Source organism: Pelmatolapia mariae, linkage group LG20 (assembly GCF_036321145.2).
Source record: "Pelmatolapia mariae isolate MD_Pm_ZW linkage group LG20, Pm_UMD_F_2, whole genome shotgun sequence".
NCBI classification, from domain to species: Eukaryota; Metazoa; Chordata; class Actinopteri; order Cichliformes; family Cichlidae; genus Pelmatolapia; species Pelmatolapia mariae.
In genome coordinates this window covers 25,417,221-25,437,291 of record NC_086244.1, presented here as the reverse complement: position 1 = coordinate 25,437,291, position 20,071 = coordinate 25,417,221, and the positions used below count along the sequence as shown (strand labels likewise).

Genomic DNA, 20,071 nt, shown 5'->3' with positions numbered 1-20,071 from the left:
GAATTAGACTGAATTCTGGCTTGTGTCCCGCACTGTTGTTCCTTTGAATCCTGTCAGTCTGTCCATCCAACGGGTGGGTCAGTTCAGAACGTTCCAACAAAAAAACAAAGGTCATCTGGCAAAATAAGTGGAACCCAACTCAACTTTTGTTTCAACGCAACACAACCTCAACGAACCTAGACTGATGCTGGCCAATCACGTACAGATAATTGCTAGTAGATTGTTCTATAACGTCAATAGACTGCTACAATGTGAATTTCCAACATTAACCTCATGATTACAACAGGGGAAGAAAAAAAGAAAGTTGCTGGTGTAACAACCATTATTCAATTCAGTTTTATTTAAATAGTGCCAAATCACAACAACAGGTGCTTTCTATTGTAAGGTAAAGACAATAATACAGAGAAAACACCAACATTCAAATGACCACCTATGAGCAAGCACTTGGTGACAGTGGGAAGGAAAAACTCAGTTTTAGCAGGAAGAAACCTCAGGAAGAAAATTATGCAGTGAGTTTACTTTGATTTTTTTATTCTTTCCTTGTAGCAGTATACTGCCACAAGTGCAGCCTTGTGTGTCGTTTTAGTGCAGGCCTTTAGCCTTGCATGAACTGCTGTCACTGCAAATACTTAAGCCCTTGATCCACTGGGATTCTTCCAGTTCACATCTGAACTCCACTACCAACTCTGGTCATCATTCATCAATTTCTGTGCATGACTGTGTAACCTTGTGCTTCTAAGCCAACTCCATGGTCCTCTTTGTTGGTCATCTGTCACTCTAATGTTTCATCAGTTAGCTCTCTCAATGAGTTTCCTTCACTGTAACATTCTTGTTTTTCCACCCCAAGTCCTTAACTTGGCAATGAAACTTGTGCCTGACACAAATTCATCTTTCTGAAGAAAAAAAAAAGGTAATCCAGAAAGTGTCCAATTAGATCACAGAGCAATAGATCCATCCATTAGTTTGTTTCCACTGCTTATCTAGGTCTGGATTGCATGGACAGCAAGATGCCCAGAGCTGTCTCCTGCCAGCGACCTCCTCCAGTTCCTCTGGGCAGAGAGTGAGGTGTTACCAAGCTAGCTGAGATGCATGATCTCTCCGGTGTGTCCTGGCTCTTTCCCAGGGTCCCCACTAATTTGGATATGCCTAAAACACCTCACAGAGTCTACCTGATCAGATGCCTAAACCACCTCAACTGGGTCTTTTCGATATGAGCCCTCTGAGCCCCTCCAGAGTCCTTCTCACTCTAGTGGAGAACCCCAACACAATTTGGAGGATGATTGTTTCCACAACTTGTATCCAACATCTCATTTTTTAAGTCACTATCAACAGCTCGTGGCCGTAGGTGAGGGTAGTCTTCCAACAGAAGACTATAGTAAATCAACAGCTTTGCTTTCAGGTTCAGGTCTCTCTTAATCATGCCAGACTGCTACAATATCTGAATAATATCTGTCAACAATATCTGCCAATCTTCTGCCCCCTTCTTCCCTCACTTGTGATATACACGAATTACTCAAAACTCTGCTCCTTTCCAACTGTGAACCATGAGGTCAGACTTGGAAGTGCAAAATGTTCCTCCAGCTGCTTTGCATTTGGCTGCACATTGCCCTAGTACAAGCTGAAGGTCATTGTTCAGTGAAGAACCACACTGTCAGAAGAACCACATCACTCCAAAAATTCAAAGACTCCAAGATTCAAAGGCTACCAAAACCAGTACCCTATTATATACTTAGTGCATTAGCCTATGCAGTCCAAAAATTTATGAAAACTTATGGCGAAGTAACTTAGTGCCCAATACTTTATAATCCCCAAACACCCCCTACAAGTCCAAGAAAGACATGTAGAAAGTTATGTAAACACCCATGCACCCTCAAATATCCTCAAGAGAGGTCCGGTGTTCCATGACCAAGAAGGAAACCACATTGTTTGTCCAGAATCTGAGGTTCATCTCAAAGATGGACTCTTCTCTCCAGTAGTCTGCACTTCCCAAGGAAGCTGAGTATGATATCCCTAAATCTGAAATACACCTCCAAAAGCCAATTTATGGATAGGGGGACACCCACCCCAGTTTGAAGGGCACAGTCCGCAACGTCCATGCAGTGTTGCAGATGCATGTCAACCCAAGAACATCCAGAGCTTTAAAGGACTAGGTGGATCTGATCATTCCAAGGGGCAAAATCACTGGAGAGTAAACTCCAGACTCTGCCTCCTCTCCAGAGGGTGCTGGGGCTGAGGGTTGTTTTTCTATAGACTAGAAGGCATTTTAGAACCAGAAGAATTGCATTCATCTTTAATACTGTCTATGGCGGTGGGCTGTTATCTGTTTTTTGGTTTTTCGCCTCAGATCTTTTGCTGAGGCACCAACTGCACCTAAACCAAAACGTTTTATGTCATTGGAATGAGGCTGACATGGACATCTTATTTTATGTGCTATATGTGAGAATGGACAACTTTGATCAATGTCCATTCTGATTCACCCCAGTATTTACAGGAGATCATCTGTGAAAACACTTTTGCAAATTATAAGCACAGGTGTTTCTTGGAATATCAGTTCTGAAACTACCAGATAACTTCTTAAAGGGGGCATTGCTTCATCTACTAAGATTGAGCATCAAGATAGTTTTTTGCAGGCTGATAGCGATAGACTGCAACAGAATTTGCATGACGTAGCATGAACATTAAATTAAAGGTCTTTTAAATCAAACAGACTGCCTTATCAGTCTGCTCTGCATGGGATTTAAAACAGACGCTGTAGCAGAGAGAAACACATGTCCACGTTAAGCAGTTTCACTGATCAAGCTGATATGAGCTATGAGAACCGAGCTGGAACTTATCCCCTCCTAGAGGTGCTGCTGCAACCTGTCAGGAACTATACTTACTCAGTCTTTTCATGTTGTCATTAAAACTATCAATGTATGATGCTGCTTTCATGAAGAAGGTAACTAGCAATGATCAGACAACATGTAATTTGTTGGGGTGTGGATGTTTTGGAAACAGATGATATAAATTTTTTTGCATTTCTTTGGTTTTGCGATCTGTGTTGGGACCATCTCTGCTAAGAGAAGAATAAACAAGAAAGAAATCGAAAGCAAAGAGCAGAGGAGTGACTGATTGCAGGGCACACAACCAAATGGGAACCAGAGACTGTGAGTTGTCAGCGCTGCTACAGATTTATACTTTACCTGCTACCCTGGGATCTGCCACACATACACCTGGTCAGAACAGAACAAAAGAGGGGGGAGAGAGATGTGAAAAAGTATGTGCACCGAGTCATAGGTCAAACGGTGTGATAGGATTAGTAATAGATGCCTACAAAGATGAGTAAGAGATGGAGAACCCGGAGAATGAGAGGGCTGGCTCTGAGGCAAAAACAGCAACTTCAGCTGGGTCTTATTTAGATCAGCCTTTTGTACTCTGGAGCCCTGTGCGCCCGCCTGTGCATCTGCCCTCCGCATGTTGGACAGCACTGGGTGGGCTGCCCTGTTTTGCCTTTTCTGCCCTCTACTCACACTGCCCTATTTGTTTCTCCAGAATGTAAGAGCTGAAATTATCTTTTCAAGGACGGTATTTATTCTTTTTTTCTGATTTAAAAATGACTTAAATCAGTTAATGATGACTTCCTATTGAATTTGATTCTGAAATTAAAACAGATAGTGAAATAAAGTTATAATAATGCATAATATGGGACAAAGATATTAGAAGCACCCTGTTCAATTAGTTAGAGTTATAGACTCTGAAGGCTGATCCTGAACATCAGGAAGGCAAATGTTATCCAGCATCTGCAACAAGCTCATTTCCCCTTTCATTTTTAAAGTTTCTTCACAGCTTAAATTAAAGAAATACTGAGTCATTGAAGGAAAACTCACAAAAAAAGTGTTTAAGAGGCAAAATATTAACCAAACTGGGCATTCTCAAAGCAACACTTTCCATTTGCTGAACAGGCCAAATATTTGGATTTCCAACCTACAGCAGATACATCAGAACTCTTGAGTACCACACAAACATGCAAACATACTCAACTACTTAGTGTTGGATTGGATCTCTAGAAAGCCTTTACTGTCCTTCTACTCTGTGAAATACAACAAATTTAGGAGTGCAACTCCCAAATGGTGCATTAAAGCACCAGCAACTGTGAAACACTAACAATAACTTTCCATGTCTAATCAACACACACACACAAACACACAACATATTCTGCTGATATTCTGCTGGTCGCATCACAGCCCTCTGGTTTGAAGACTTAAAGCTCTGGTCTTATTAATGTGGTCTGGCTCGCCACAGGCAGCTTGTGGACAGCAGTATATGAAACCACTGAGTGTAACTGACAGACACAGATGACAGAACATGCCCAGTCTACAAGTTAACAGACCGCAAAGCTCCTAACTGTTACTTTAACTCAAGTCTGGTCTGAATTAGATCCTCTCATCCCTTCTGCAGACCGCATACCCTGATTTAACCCCAACACCTGGATAAACCACAACTGGACATTTCTGAATCCCAGAATTGGTGCCTTTTTATTGGCTTGTTGGTCAGCTGGTCTCTGCTCTTTATCTCTTCAATGCTCTCTTATATTCATCACTGAGTTAAGTTAAGAGGAGATGCAAATGGGCATATCCCACCTGCACAGAGTTAGCTCTTGGGGGGCCTGCAGTCAAGACTTTTCCTGAACACATCTGCAAAGTCTTTATGGATATGTCAAATAAATTTTTAACATTCAACCCACTTAAAGACTGCTAAATGGTTGCTCATATTAATTGTGACCAAAGTTTCTAACAGGTGTATGTGTGTTTGTGTGTGTGGTCAGATCTTGGCAGTCAGTCACTGGTGGTGAGCTATGAGGCTTAACTGGCTTTATCTTAGATGGTACTGAAAGGCCACACTGGCTGCCAGACGTTATGAAGGTATAACTGCTTGAGAAGAAGTATATCCAGATGTGTGCTGGTGTGCACGCTAATGGCCCTCAGTGACTCTCAGATTAGCGAACACACCACCCACCCACCCACACACACACACACACACACACATGTCTGGTTTGCTATCCTCGTGGGGACATCCCATTGACATAATGCTTTCCCTAGCCCCTTACCCTAACCCTAACCATTAAAAATGAATGCCTAACCCTAACCCTTACCCTAAACCTAACCATAACCTAATTGTAACCCTGACAGTAAAACCGCATTTTGAGTGTGAAAATTGCTTTCAACCCCGAGGGGACCTGGATTTTGGTCCCCACGGTGCAGAAAGTCCCCACCAGGATAGTAAAAGTCAGATTTTGGTCCCCACCAGGATAGTACGAACCCGTACACACACACACACACACACACACACACACACACACACACACACACACACACATGTCTGGTTTGCTATCCTCGTGGGGACATCCCATTGACATAATGCTTTCCCTAGCCCCTTACCCTAACCCTAACCATTAAAAATGAATGCCTAACCCTAACCCTTACCCTAAACCTAACCATAACCTAATTGTAACCCTGACAGTAAAACCGCATTTTGAGTGTGAAAATTGCTTTCAACCCCGAGGGGACCTGGATTTTGGTCCCCACGGTGCAGAAAGTCCCCACCAGGATAGCAAAAGTCAGATTTTGGTCCCCACCAGGATAGTACGAACCCGTACACACACACACACACACACACACACACACACACACACACACACACACACACACACACACACACAGCCCAGCAAACAAACACATAAAAGTACTGTCAAAAGAATCTCCTCAGGCTCCCTCACAGGAAGGCCCCATTAAAGTGTGTGCATTGATTAGAAAAAAAAAAAAAGTCTGCCCTGTGGCTCCCGATAGCCATCTCCTCCCCTCATTGGGTTTCTACTCAAGCTGCAAGCTGGGCAGCTCCAAGTCTATAACTGCGCCCCCCAGGGGGAAACACTATAATGGAGTTAAGGAACCTCTTTAAGCTCCAGATAAAGCAAATTTACCCATACTTAATGCCAGATTCCCCATGTTGCTTGTGGGCACATATATATTAGCATGCTGTGTTTTAAATGTGTTTAGTAATGGCAGCACAGTGGCACACTTTGTGTGCTCATGTGTCTCTGAGAGGAAGTAGATTTATTAATTTTGCTTGGTAGAAAAAATGGACAAGTAGAGGGATTTATGTGCATTCAAACAACAGAGAGTAAGAGTCTCTCATAAAACATTAAGGTGTAACTCAGCTGGTCTTAGAGAAACACAAATCTGAAAATTCAAGCCCTTTTTTATACACAGACTAATCTTGCATTAAGTAAAGGGGGAGGTATCAGTCAGCTGCTAAAAGAACTTCCCATCCTGAAGACATTGTGGGCAGAAAAAAAGTGTTGAATCATTATTAGCATTTCCTCTATGCTGCCAAAGACTGCCATAAACCATTCACTTCCTGATGGCACAATTATTAATGTTGGTAATAAGCAGTATAGGTAACATTTTCAGAGGAGCCTGACTTTAATGAGCAGCCTCACTCGCATCTGCCACACAAGCAATACTATGTCTTACATGGGAATTCGACTGAGAGCCTGTCTTTTCCCTTGCAGTTGAAGCAATCTCATCATGACATTATAATGTAGATAGATGGCTCTGACCTGGCAGACTATGCTCCATAACTGCTAATGGAAGAGAAAAGCAATATTTTACTTCTTGTGCAATTCTGCTGGCAGTCAGTCTGAATTACAAGGCCGTGGACCAAGACCGCCTTTGCTTTGTATTGATCTGTCTGAAAGCAGCACATCTAAGACAGTGAGAGAAACAGCGTACCAAATATGCATCATGTTAGTGGTAAAACAATGTCTTTCACCCTTTCAACAGCTCTCTTGAACCTAGAATTTCAGTGGCTCTAATCAGCCATAGGATCAGCCTTGATCTCCACTTGACCTGGAAACCTTAATAAATTGCACTCTTTTGATTGACACCACATTTGTACACTATACTTTTTTCCCAATGGCCCAATAAGTTTGTGGCTTATCTTTTTTTTTTTTTCTTTTTTCTTTTTTGACTTACCATTTTTGAACACAGTCACAGTGTGGAGGAGTCATGAGATTACCTTTAGCATAGCTAGACTTTCCCATGCGTGAACAAGCATGGGAACCACTTAGTATAAAGTTCTGTCTTCACACTGAGCTAACATTTTAAAATCTGATCCTATTGTCAATGTTTCTCAATAGGAACAACAAACAGGCCAGAGGGAGCAAAACTAGCTCCGGTTAAACACTCAGGGACGGCAGTGTGTGCAGCAGTCCCTCTCCCTGTGAGGGATAAACACTGTGTCGTGTGGCCCGATCTGTTTACGAGTTAGCCTCTGGTCGGCCTGGGTCACAGAGGTTTTGTATGTGTGTGTGTGTGTGTGAGAGAGAGAGAGTGTTGGGAAATGTGTGATAGAGGGATTACAGGCAAGCTAGCCGTCGCTTTCATGAGGAAAAAAACAAACACAAGCAGAATGCTAGACCTGCTCAATGCATAGCGTTTATGGTTGGGAAATTAAGTTTTGGAGCTTGGCAGACTGATTCTCTCTCTCATCAATGCACAGAGTTGATGAGTTATGTGGTAGGACTGAGCTTCAGTCTAGGATGACCAGACAGAACGAATAAAATGTGGGGCAAAAAGTAACCTGTGTACACCCACTGTGGGGGTTGTTGCTAATAATCAGATAAGTTAACAAATAAACACACATACACAAACAATGCAGGTGTTCTCTTGTTCTCTGGAGACAATCCCAATGATTTGTAAAAAAACAAAAAAAACTCTTAGATGATCACCTTCTACTGGCTTCACCAAGTTATAAGCAGTTTCCCAGTCTATATCGTATCAGCGTGAATATCTATCCTCTGTTTCCTTTGTTCTGATTTTCTCTTTTATCTCTTCTTTTCTGGCAGATTTGTCTTTTTTTGTTCACCTGTCATATTCCACCTTTTCCCTGAATGACGCATGTTGAACCCCTCGGAGAGGCGAGCCGAAGTCGTACCAGCCCTCCTGGCAGCGCTCAGCTCTGGCTCCTGATGTTGCAGCTGTTCCCTGGAACCCAACTCGAAGCCGGTTTTACCGCCCTTCTAGGGAACGTGGAGCAGCCTGGGATACATGCTTCTGAACTTACCCACAGGGATGTTTCACAAGAGGCCAGCTGGGAAGTCAGTGGGAGCCAATAGGAAGGTGAGGGGGGTTGAAGGAGAGGGTCAATACCGGAATCCGAAGAGAGTTAAGAGAAAGAATTGGAATGGGTAATGGATGGAGAAAGATTAAAGAGGCTCTGCTTCTGGTTCTGGTTTGTGTGTGAGAAAACCAGAAAAGATGGCGAGTTAGATGACGCACTTTTGATTTTGTTGTCATAAATGTATAATGACAGCTTAATTTTTTCAAGTTTTTAAGCCATTTCATAAGCATGCAACAGTCAGCAGGACAACAACTCACTTCCAGAATGCAACCAAAACTTTTCATATGTATCTCCTCTCACTGGGGTGGGATGGTGGCAGGATGTCACCTCTGAGCAAGAAGGTCCTGGGTTCAAATCCACTGGCACAGTGGAGCCCTTCAGTGTGGACTTTACATGCTCGCCACCATGTAAGTGCCCCAACATGGGGAAGCTGGCATTAAGCGGTAGGTGTTTTTGCCACGTTTGCAAAAATAACATACTCTGCACACAGATGTGCACTACTTATTTAACCACAAGTCCTCATTAATGATGAGTCTTCCTCTCTTCACTGAGTGCTAGGAAAGAATCTTTTCGCCTGCCCAATCCATCAGTGGTAGTCCGGTTCAGACCTCCATCTGAAAATAAAAATTAATGTATAGATTAAAGACTCTTTGCTGACGTGATATTCAGTGGTGCCCTGTGATCACTGAATCTGCTGTAGGCTAAAAGCTTGGACAGATCGTGTAGCTGCGTGAAGAGTTTTGAAGTGAAATCAGCGAGGAAATAATGAAGAGTCTCCTGTTAGGATCATATGTTTGGGTCTTTGTTGAAAACTTTTATATACTTTCACCATGACTTTTACCTCTACAATAAAAAAATGTATACCATAAGCACAATGAAATGGCCTGGCCTTGTGTATTCAGTGAAACAAAGCATTTTTTCCCTTTTCTCTGACTCTGAATTCATGCGGACAGAGTTTATGCATGATTTAAAAACATCACATTGCAACAAACTGAAACTAAAGTACATTCAGCTGGTCAATAAAGAGGGCACGGTTCTACAATGTGGCCCATACTGTACTGATCACAGCTGTGTTATATTGCTGGTGAGAGAGAGACCCCTACTGGAAAGTTATGTCTTTACAATTTTCAAACATTCTGAGTTGCTTTGGTGCAATTCTCAAATTCTGTGCATCATAAATCTCATCCTACTGTTATGACAATTGTGAAATATCAATAATTTTGCTGGTAATAACTGAAATGAGTGAAGAAAATCAACAGCCTATTTATGCAAGATAATTCATCATTTTTTCGGGGGGGGGGGGGGGGGGGGGTACTCCTGCACCAGTGGTACTCTATGTGTTAAATGTTTTGGTAACGTTGAGAGTGAAAGACAATCAGGTGTAAATAATGAATACTTATAGAGCTTGAGTTTAACAGAGTATCTAGTGCTGAGAGTTTAGTCCATTACATTTAATAACAATGAAAGCCAGTGGGACAAGAAGATCAGTAACATCTAAAGTTGGCTAAGATTTAGACAATGTAACTAAACATTTTGACCACCGTGGTTTACACAATGGCAAAGGAATGAACTGTTCATTTACAACAAAGCAAAAAAAAAAAAAAAAAAAAAAAAAAACTTTCTGAGATGTGAACTTCAGAAATGTGCCAGACATACAGTCCTGTGAAAAAAATCTATTTGCATATTTATATTTGCCATAGTCATTTCCAATTATGATAACTCCATTCTGTAAATACTCCAGTTATCTTTGGCTAATGTTAAAATTTGCCTGATGATCTGAAGCATGTAATATTGACATTTTTTTATTACCTAAAAAACGTAATAAAAAAGTATTTCATTTGAATCATTTGAAGTATATGAGCAGTTTATATTTGCAGGTAACACATGATTGCTTGGGTTTTTGCCCACCTGCAATACCTTCATAGCCCACGAGGGCGCGTAAAGGAGTCTACATTTTGGCTATCGCTGAAACAGCCAACATAAATACACTTCAGTGCAGTAGGGGGCGGAACATAGCAGCTGCCTTCCATCCTCCACTACACACAAAGAAGAAGAAGAAGACGCACTAACAGAAAGCGAAGAAGAAAGCGATCACTGTAAGGTGTTTGATTTCGCGTCATCACTGGTAATCTGCCAGCTTTATTTCTTCTATATTAATGGAATAGCAGATATCAACTTTTATGCATTTATATAAGGTAAGTTGGACGTTTGTGAGCTATAGGCACCAATTGACTATCGCTCGTATAATGTCGAATAGTTAAATTCAGGTCCTGCGGACTTGCACGATAGCTACCTGATGCTAGTTATCGTTCTGACGTTACTGGGGCGTGTTAATGCGCGTGCTAGCTAAAACAGTGCTATCTATCAGTAGTAGTATTGGCGACGCTTAGTTGAATATCCCTGACCTGTTGGTGATTGTTGTCAAGTCAGCTTTGTAACATTGCAGTAATAATAGTATGGGTGCTTAAATCTAATGGACTTGCAGTGTGTCCTTAAAAAGAATCATCCAAAGGTTTGATCCAGCAAAGCCCTGACACAGGGCCTGAGAGAGGTACAGTAAGTGTCCACATCCATCTATAAAACACCGTGAGGGTTCGGTAATGGTTTTGTGCGGCATTTGAGACAGATGTGTTGTGAGTTTTTCAAAATTGAAGGAAATATAAATGCAAAAAAGTACAGTCAGATTTTGATCCATCGTGCGCTATCATTTTGAAAGCATCTGATTGACAACAGCTTCATTTTTCAGAATTGCAATGATCCCAAACACACTGCAAGGCACTAAAAGCATACCTGAATAGAAAAACACACAAGTATTCTAAAAAGCAGCCAACATCCAGAGAAGAGTTTAAATGTCCTATAAGAAACCTGGACAAATATTCCTGAAAAAGTAAAGAAATGAGAAAAGCTTGGCTAAAAGACTTCGAGCTATGTTGAAGAATAAAGATGGTCATGTCATGTGACCTTACAAAGCTGTTTATTGTCTTAAATGAATGTATGAACATAACATGTGGTAAACTTTTATTTCTTATTATTTTATCCAGTGATGGAGCCCGATTACCCTCTAGAAACACTACATACTGAAAGTGATCATGATAGCGTTTACAACACCTCCTGGGTCTCTGTGTGTCCCCGAGGCCTCTGGAAGGTCCACCAAAAGCAACTAAACAACGGGAGTCAGCAGACGGCTTCTGATTCAGGAGATGTAACACGTATGATGCTCTTCTAACATTTGTTCCTTGTTATAATGTTATAATGTATAAAGTTTTCTTGTACTCCAGCTAATAAATGTTTCTTTGTATCTTACAGCAGTTTCATCAAGTAATTGTCCAAGGTTGGGTTCGCTGTGTAGAGTCCGAGTGCATCTCAAAGCTAACAATGATGAAGCAGAGAATGTAGCATGTGAAAAAACAGGTGAGAAGCTGCCAGCCCAGCCTGATCTGTTCACCGCTGAACTTACTGAATCTGGTACCACACCCTTTGTGAGGTGTAAAGACTCTGTGCTGCAGGTCCCACTGGGTGACTGGACAACACTGAGGCTAGGGGATGGTCAATGTGATATCACAGAGGCGTGTTTGGAGGGAATGAGAGCTGGGGAGAAATGTGAGGTAAGATTTAACTGAGTATTTGTTTCGGTATTCTGTTTTTTGATGGATGAGGCAGAAAAAATAAATGTATAGATGGACACGTGAACTTCAAGAAATAAGAAAAGCTTAAAGTGTATTTGGTGTCACAGAAACAGGAGTATTTGAAAACTTTCTTTACAGTTTGTATTCTGTACTATATGTATTCTGGGATATCTGTCTCCAAGTCCACTGTATCAAGTCTGGGATCAATCTATCTTAGCTTGCAGTAAATGATAACCAATCGGATGTCAGGGTCAGTTGACGAGCCGCAGTGATGATTTAAATTATTTCTTGATTCCCTGCAGCAAAGGAGCCATGAAAAAATTTATTAAATAGAGAAATAATTAAATATGTGTAAAATAAAATTAATTGATGTTTTATTAAATTGAAATTTAATTAATTATTTCAGCATTAATTAATTTGTGACACATTTTCCCACTTATTGATAGATGTATTTAATAGGGGTGCAATGATACTCGTATTGATATTGAACCGTTCGATACAGTGCTTTCGGTTCGGTACGCATGTGTATCGAACAATACAAAATTTTTAATTTATTTTATCAACTTTTCTTCTGACGATGCTGTCTGTGTTGAGAGCTCAGTGGATCTGCGTTCGACTACTCCGCCTAGGCTGCACTGTCAAGCGCAGATCCACTGAGCGCAGTGCAAGCTAGCAAGACAGAAGCTAAGCTCGTTGGAACATGGCAAATTGAACCTCCCCCGCACCCTCATTCAGATCTGGCCTTTGGAACTATTTTGGTCTTCATGTGAAGTATGACCCTGAAGGTAAGCGCGTCATGGACAAAAGTAAAACTGTATGTCGGATGTGCCACGCAATGCTCAATTACATGGGTGGGAACTACTGCGTTAGCGCAGTTAGCTTGTTAACCTGTTGACGCTGTCCAGCCCCACGCACGGGGCGATCCGCGGTAGCTCGTTAACGGAGATTTGCCGTGTTGTGGCGTTAACGTCATTTCAGATTAACGCTGACAGCACTAGTGGGAACACAATGAATATGACTGCACATTTACTCCGACATCATCCTAGTGCAAAGACAAGTGGAAGCAGACAAAAACAACAAGCACGCATGCTACAGACTTTACCCGAGTCATTTAGACAGCCGTTAGCACATGATTCTCCTTATGGGGACCTGATATGTTTAATATGCTGCTGAGAATATAGCCCAGAACAAGGGTATAGTATAGCTTTTATTTTGGAAAGAGCCATTTCTCTGTAATAAACTCTTTTCCAAAGATGAGGGATTTCTCGATCAGATATTTATTTTTTTATTACTTTGTCGTTTCAGCAACATTAAATTTAAAAACTGTACTTTTGAGTTAAAATATATATTTATAATTTTAATAAATGACAAATTAAAAAAGCACGAACATTTTTTTGTATCGAAAAAATATCGAACCGTGACACCAAAGTATCGAACCGAACCGAACCGTGAATTTTGTGTATCGTTGCACCCCTAGTATTTAATTTCTTTAATTTTGGCACTGCTTGACCTCCACAGTGTTTCTCAAATTGATCTATAATTTCTGACTGACCATCATTTGATAGCTCATCCTAAGACACACATTTCTCTCAACCTGTGTAAATACTGTTTTGTTTAAATGATCTTTCCCTTCATCTTTAATTTGTCTTGATGAAATCATGATGGGTAAATGACCGATGCTCTGTCGTGTTTATCCTTGGTTTTGTTTTTAACTGTCAACCGTGTAAAGATGAAAGGTCTTAACATTGTATTTTGCTACCCAGATACAACTTTCTCCTTTGGAAACTGGACCAGATGCTGCTGTTCCCCACCCCTCAGATGAAAGCCTTCCCTTTTTTGCCACAGTGGAATTGCAAGCTTTCACACCAGGCAAGGAATCCTGGGAGATGTCTCCTGGTGAAAAATGGGAATGGGTCAAGTCACACAAGGACACAGGCGGAGTGAGATTCAGGAGCGAGGATTTGTGGGGGGCCGCGGACAGCTACAGCAAGGCCATGAAACTAGTCATCACTCTCTGTAATCACGTTAGAGATGTGGCGAAAAAGGGATGGGAGTATGAAGCTGAGGAGCAGAGAGAAGCAACTCTTGAAACACTTTATCCTTCAGCTGAAGAACTCAACAAAATGAAAGCTGACCTCCACTCAAACTTGTCCCTGTGCCAGCTAAAACTGAACCAACCAGAGCGGGCTAACGCCAATGCTGCTAAAGCCACTCAGCTGGAACCCGGCTGTGCCAAAGCCTGGTACCGGCTGGGGAAAGCATGCCAGATTGTGAATGAATTGGAAGAGGCCAAACAGGCATTTAGGAAACTGCTGGAGCTGCAGCCAGAAATGCCTGCTGCTCTGAAAGCGCTTAAAGATATTGCAAGTAGAGAGAAAGCAACAAATGCACAGCTGGGACTGAGACTAAGCAAAATGTTCAGCTAAAGATAAAATATCAGTAGAGATAAATGTGTGTTCTCATGATTCCCCATTAAATGTAAGTGCATTAACAACCACTGCCTCGATCTAAAATAAAGCCACTGTGATGTAGATTCATGTTTCTCCTCCAACTCTGTTCTTCCTTTCTTGTGAGAGATGCACGAAGGTAGAAATCACATGTCAGAAGGTTTATTTGGAATTATAGTTGCAGGAGAAAGAGACAAATTACACCATGACAACATTACTTTGTAGCCTATCTTTTATATTATGGTCTACATCAATTCCCTCATTTCCCCCTATTTTTTTCTGCTTTAAAAATACCTTTAAAAATGCATGGATAACAACAATAATTATATTTTAGCATTATAAATATAATTTTGATAAAAATCATCGTTCACACCGGTAGATTAACCACGCTAACATAAGAAATGATTTTGGTAGTTACCAGTGCTGTTGATTCAACTCTACACTGGGGGTTTTCTATATTTTTTTTTAATTTTTTGTAAGAGAAAAACCTCCGTGTGAAGTTTGACCCTAAACAGCCTGTACACAGTTTGCAGCACATTTCAGGCTAATAGATTCACATTTAAGGTATTTCTACTGCTGTCAAATGTAAAATTGGGTCACATTTGACACAAACGGTGTGTGAAGAGTTAAGACAGTAAAACGTTCATGTACATTTTACTCCCCCGCCGGGTGGAAAGCCGACACACCCAAATAGACTGTTGCATCAAAATGCCGAAACCCGGGATCGAACCAGGGACCTTTAGATCTTCAGTCTAACGCTCTCCCAACTGAGCTATTTCGGCACACTGTAACGAGGGGTTATCAGGGTCTACAAACTTGTAAATTGGCTACAAGGCAAAAAAGAGATGTTTTCATTTACGATATGTGATTACTTTGAGAAGAGCTTAGCCTGTCTTAACTCGTCGAGTTTAATACGTGACGTGATTTAGTCCCTCAGTTGTATGGTTCCGTTTCACCCACGTGAATATACTTAAACCTGCACTATGCATTCTCGTTAAGTAAAACGTGGACTTACTTCAGCTTGGTTTCAATTATCTCCCGAGTTCAAGGGCGAATGCCTTTAAATAAGTAAATCGCTGCAGTCACATGTGAAGTCAGTTTTGCAACAAATGGTTCAAACATGCATAACCTAAGAGAGATTCACCCCCACAAACATGTTTCAGCAGAAAAAATCACCAGCACTCTGTAAGCGTAATATTTTACAGTTAGTAACAAGAAATGACAGAAAACGTATCAATGAGCTAACGTGGACATTTACTGTACCCAGAAAAATTGTGCTGCTGCTACCCCCAAATGTTTATTATGAGCTGGAAATGGTGTAATCCACTAAAGTCTATAATGTTGGACACGTGACAAAAAAATAATACAGTCAATTCCATGTGAAAAAATTATTAGAAATTTAAAGTTTTCGTCAAAATCTTCCCAAGTGATTTTTTAAGGACAACGTTGTGTGGTGGACCACTAGAGAGCTCCACTCACACCCAGTGTACAGAAAGTCTGTTGCTGTGTTTTGGAGCGAAAAGTAGTCAGTTCTGTTGTGATGAGGAATAAACCAGGAGTTAGAATCGAGAGCTCTCGTGTCGTCTGTGTTTACCTCCACAATAGCATTTCTAAACATACTAATTGCATTAAGAAAGATAATTATTTCAGGGAAAAGAATTACTGGGATCAACCTTTTTTCCCTTCGAGTCATAGCCCAAACCACTGCTGAGCAATGATATGCTTTAACTTTGTTAACGTCAAAGCTTGTAAAATCAAGTTAAAACTGAGGGTTATCTTCCAGTTTACATACGTTATAAAAACTTAAGCAAGGTTTTGAGCTGTCACTTGAGAAAGCATCAGTTTAAATTTGAGAAAAGCAATCGTTGATGCTTACAAAGCAGGAGATGTATATATAAAGTGTTCACTGCGTTTCCAAGTGCTGGGGCAGTAGGTTGAGGGTCGCAGGCGCCAACACACTAAATAAACTGATCCGCAAGGCCAGTAATGTTGTGTGGATGGAGCTGGACTCCCTTAGGGTGGTGTCTGAGAGATGGATGTTCTCCAAGATAAAGACAATGCTGGATACCTCCCAAGCAGTCCATGACGTGCTGGCTAGTAACAGGAGCACGTTCAGTGAGAGACTGAGATTACCAAAAAGCACCACTGAACCACACAGGAAATCATTCCTGCCCGTGGCCATCTCCCTGTACAACTCCTCCATCTAATACACTGTAAACACTGCAATAGTTACACCCTTTTGCACACGCTCTTTTCTACTCTGTAATATTCTTGTCAATATTCTTGATATTTATTTGATAATCACCTCTGTTAATATCATCAAGAAATTGAAAGAGGTCCACACACAAGGCCGGGAGAGGTATGAAACTGAAGATTTCAATGACTCTGGAAAGAAAACTAGTGAGAGATGTTTCTAAAGATCCCAGAAAAACTGACAAGATACTCGTGAATGACTTAGCCAAACTGGGAATTTTAGTCTCAAAGAACACAATTAATATAGCCCTGAACAGGAATCCACTATGCGGTTGCCACCTTCACTTCTGCTGAAGAGACTGAAGAATGCTCAGGACAACCTGGAGAAAGATTGGAAGCACATCCTTTTTATTAGAGGAGACAAATCACTTTGACACAGAGCTCTGTTTGAAGAAGGGAGAGGCTTACAACCCAAAGTACATGATGTCCACAGTGAAACATGGTGGTGGGAGTATTGTTGTGATTGAAGTGGGATGCTTTAGTGGACTTTAGTGGTCTGGAACCTGGAATTTCATCAAGTTGAAAGGAATCATGAAGAAAGAAGGATATGTGAAGATTTCAAAAGAAAACCTCAAGTAGTCAGAAAACTGGGTCTGGGATATCACTTTGTCTTCCAACACAGCAATGACCCACAACATACATTGCTCCCGGTCTACCCCTGGAAGAACTACTTCCAGAAGTCCAAGTTGAAGATAAGTGCCTGGCCTGCACAAAGCCCTGATTTGAATTCTACTGCAAATCGATCAAATATGAAGGAGGTTGGGATGGCTACAAGAAATGACTCCAGCAAAAAGAATACACAGTTCACTGTTAGCATCAGAGCAGGCTAATAATTTTCATACTGGTAATTTTTGGTTCATGTGAAATCTCTTCTTCTTCTGTGGTTCACACCACCCTCACCCACCTGGAGCAGAAGAATTCTTACATCCATATGCTCTTCTCATCTGCTTTCAACACAATGATCCCCCAGACACTTGTTGATAAATTACTGACTCTTGGACTGAGCTTCTTCGTTATTCTGTTTCTTTTCACTCCGGGACAGTGTTTCGTTCCACCTCATGTAAACATGTGATGCAAATAACAATATAGCTTCCTTGAATCATTTTGTTTCTGTGCGAAAAGCAAAATTATGTAATAATGTAATCCAAAATAAAATGTGTTTGTAAAAGCTGTGTTTTAACAGGAGGGGTGATAAATCTATCTTCATCTGCATCGTAAGGAAATGTTCAGTCTGATCATAAAAATTAGAAAAAATACAGAGAAAAATGAAAGTGGTCACATGTGGTTTATTTTGCTCTTCTCAGAAAAGAAGTTGCCAAGTAAAAAAAAAAGAGAAAAATCAAGAAACTATTACTTTGCTGACATTCATATTGATAAAGTCTCATAATGACAGAGATGTAATGTTGCAGTATTAAATGCCCCCCCCCTACACACACACACACGCGCGCGCACACACTCAGTTCTTCTTATTCTTCTGCGACTTTGTGCTGTCCGTTTGCCTCTGGGCTGCTGACAGATGTTTCCATGCATCCAAAATAAGCGCCAGCGGTATGACGATCCACAGGGTATTCATAAACACAAAGTAGAACCAGAAGTAGATTGGATGTCCCAGCTCGCTGTGGGCATAGCCATCTCTGTGCTCTGTGAAGAAGTAGAGTACCGCTCCATATGCCTGGCCTGAGTCAGGTTACGTGAGAAGACAAAATAAAGCTACGATTAAGCAACAATTTATTTCCTTCTGAGGTTGACATGAAGATAGCTTCTGTACTGTCTTACCTACTGAAATGATGAGCTGCAGGAGAAATCTGTAGGGCTTATTGGTTAAAAAGGCATAAACAGCCCAAAAACTGAATGGCCCCCACAACCAAGCAGTCACAGTCTCCATACAAACAGTAAAGTTATCAGCACTAGAGAGAAAAGAAACATCAATCGCAACTTTTTTTAATCATTTTTATGCACAAAATTGAGAGCAGAAATGAACTTACATTGCATATCGACTGTCTCCCTTGCAGTACTCTTTCCCTGTGAGAGAAAAACATAAAACACATTGACCAGATTTTACACACACACACACACACACAACAGGTAGGTTATGCATTTTTCTAAACACATGTTCTCCGTTAGTACTCACATAGCTGTGACAGAAAGCGCTGATCTCCTGGAATTATATCATAATATAGCGAGAACCAGCCCTCGATTACACAATGGATGAAGCCACAAACAGCAAACCAGCACACAGCCAGGCGCCTCCATGCGCCCAGCCTGCTGGTGGCCTGGCCGGTGATCAGCCAGGTCACCAGCATAAACAGCCCAGACACAGAAAACAGAAACACCAGAATCTCTGACATCGATCGATCGTTGGCCACGTAGTTGGGAATTGAAAGGTCCCGTGGCCAGTAAGGGTGATGAGATGCTTTAGAGGAGTCCATTATCTGTTTGAATACAGAAACATCAGCACTAGACTTAAAAGTGTAGAGTTAAACATTGTCTGTATTGCATTATATTGCATCCTGTTCTAGTTAATTCACGCAGTTAAAAAGTGTAACGTTTTATGTGAGAAGCTCATCAGTGTGCTTTTATCCTTACCGTAGGTGCAACCAAATGGGTTTTCAGCTCCACAGGTAAATTGATTTAATACACAGCAGGTCAAAGATTGACTGCTATCTAACATACCCGTGCACATAAACTCAAACGAGGAACTCCGTGCCTGGGGGCCGTTACCTGGGGATCACAACAGCCAATCAAACATCTTTAAGCATAGAGCTATTGCACATGAGATCTACTGGCTCACCGATTGGCTCTTCCTCTCGGAACATGGACGTTGTCTATGACATCTACCAATGAACATGTGTCGCTCACTGCAAAGGAATCAGCCCTCTTTTTCAAGGCGAAAGTCATAAAATATTTTAGCGACTGATAAAGGGTAGAAAATGGCCTTCAATCTGAAGATGCTCCACCTGATAATGATTTAGTAAGGAAATATTTACAGTTAACCTTTCACTCGCATGGACTGAAAATGACGAGAAGCAAAATGTAGCTGAAGTAAAACCCTCTTAAATATACAAACCTAACGTGGAGTGTACTCATGTGATTTCCGATGATCATTTGGTCTAAATCAGTTAAAGGAAAAGACTTGTAATTACCCTAAAAACCTTACATTTTTACTTTAAAGTATACAAAACAAAATTTGCCCTGGCACGGCATAGTAAGAAAAAGAGTCGTCCCAAGCCGTGCCAGGGATTTATCCCTGCCGTGACCCGGATTCGAACCGGGGTTGCTGCGGCCACAACGCAGAGTACTAACCACTATACGATCACGGCGCGCTACTGGGAGACATGCTCAACAGTGAAGCAGAAGCGTATATGTAACTGTGTGAGCTGCGTCATCGAACAGTGGTTTGACGTCTCGCGGCAGACGACTGTTGTTTAAAGTGACGTGGTGACCGTGTGCGGATCTGCTTTCCGTTAAAAAATAGTTTAATTAATTAATATTCTAATGTGAGTCCTGCATAAATAGTTTCTTTTTTAATACTTAGAGTCGTTTTCATCTTAGCTAAAGTTTTTTTTAAGCTATTTTTTATCAGTT

General features: G+C 41.2%; 2 protein-coding genes and 2 non-coding genes across 5 annotated transcripts; 1 reads left to right on the top strand and 3 right to left on the bottom strand.

Annotated features, from left to right (window-relative positions):
- Nucleotides 1-10,228: 10,228 nt before the first annotated feature.
- Nucleotides 10,229-14,319, top strand: fkbpl (FKBP prolyl isomerase like). 2 transcript variants are annotated; one of them, XM_063464181.1, is made up of 4 exons: nt 10,229-10,355; nt 11,202-11,369; nt 11,470-11,765; nt 13,550-14,319. In XM_063464181.1, exons 2-4 carry the CDS (start codon nt 11,204-11,206, stop codon nt 14,210-14,212), a joined length of 1,125 nt encoding a protein of 374 aa, XP_063320251.1. In that variant the 5' UTR covers nt 10,229-10,355; nt 11,202-11,203; the 3' UTR covers nt 14,213-14,319. The 2 variants fall into 2 exon arrangements, with proteins under 2 accessions (XP_063320251.1, XP_063320250.1); XM_063464180.1 differs by having other exon boundaries at nt 11,467-11,765.
- Nucleotides 14,320-14,942: 623 nt separating this feature from the next.
- On the bottom strand, nt 14,943-15,015 carry trnaf-gaa (transfer RNA phenylalanine (anticodon GAA)). Its single transcript has one exon. It is a non-coding gene; the product is annotated as a tRNA-Phe (tRNA).
- Nucleotides 15,016-17,752: 2,737 nt separating this feature from the next.
- Nucleotides 17,753-19,197, bottom strand: ebp (EBP cholestenol delta-isomerase). The gene is made up of 5 exons (XM_063464634.1): nt 19,073-19,197; nt 18,618-18,918; nt 18,472-18,508; nt 18,263-18,393; nt 17,753-18,163 (listed from the first exon to the last, which is right to left on the bottom strand). Exons 2-5 carry the CDS (start codon nt 18,913-18,915, stop codon nt 17,943-17,945), a joined length of 687 nt encoding a protein of 228 aa, XP_063320704.1. The 5' UTR covers nt 18,916-18,918; nt 19,073-19,197; the 3' UTR covers nt 17,753-17,942.
- Nucleotides 19,198-19,734: 537 nt separating this feature from the next.
- On the bottom strand, nt 19,735-19,806 carry trnah-gug (transfer RNA histidin (anticodon GUG)). The gene has a single exon. It is a non-coding gene; the product is annotated as a tRNA-His (tRNA).
- Between the last annotated feature and the right edge of the window lie 265 nt (nt 19,807-20,071).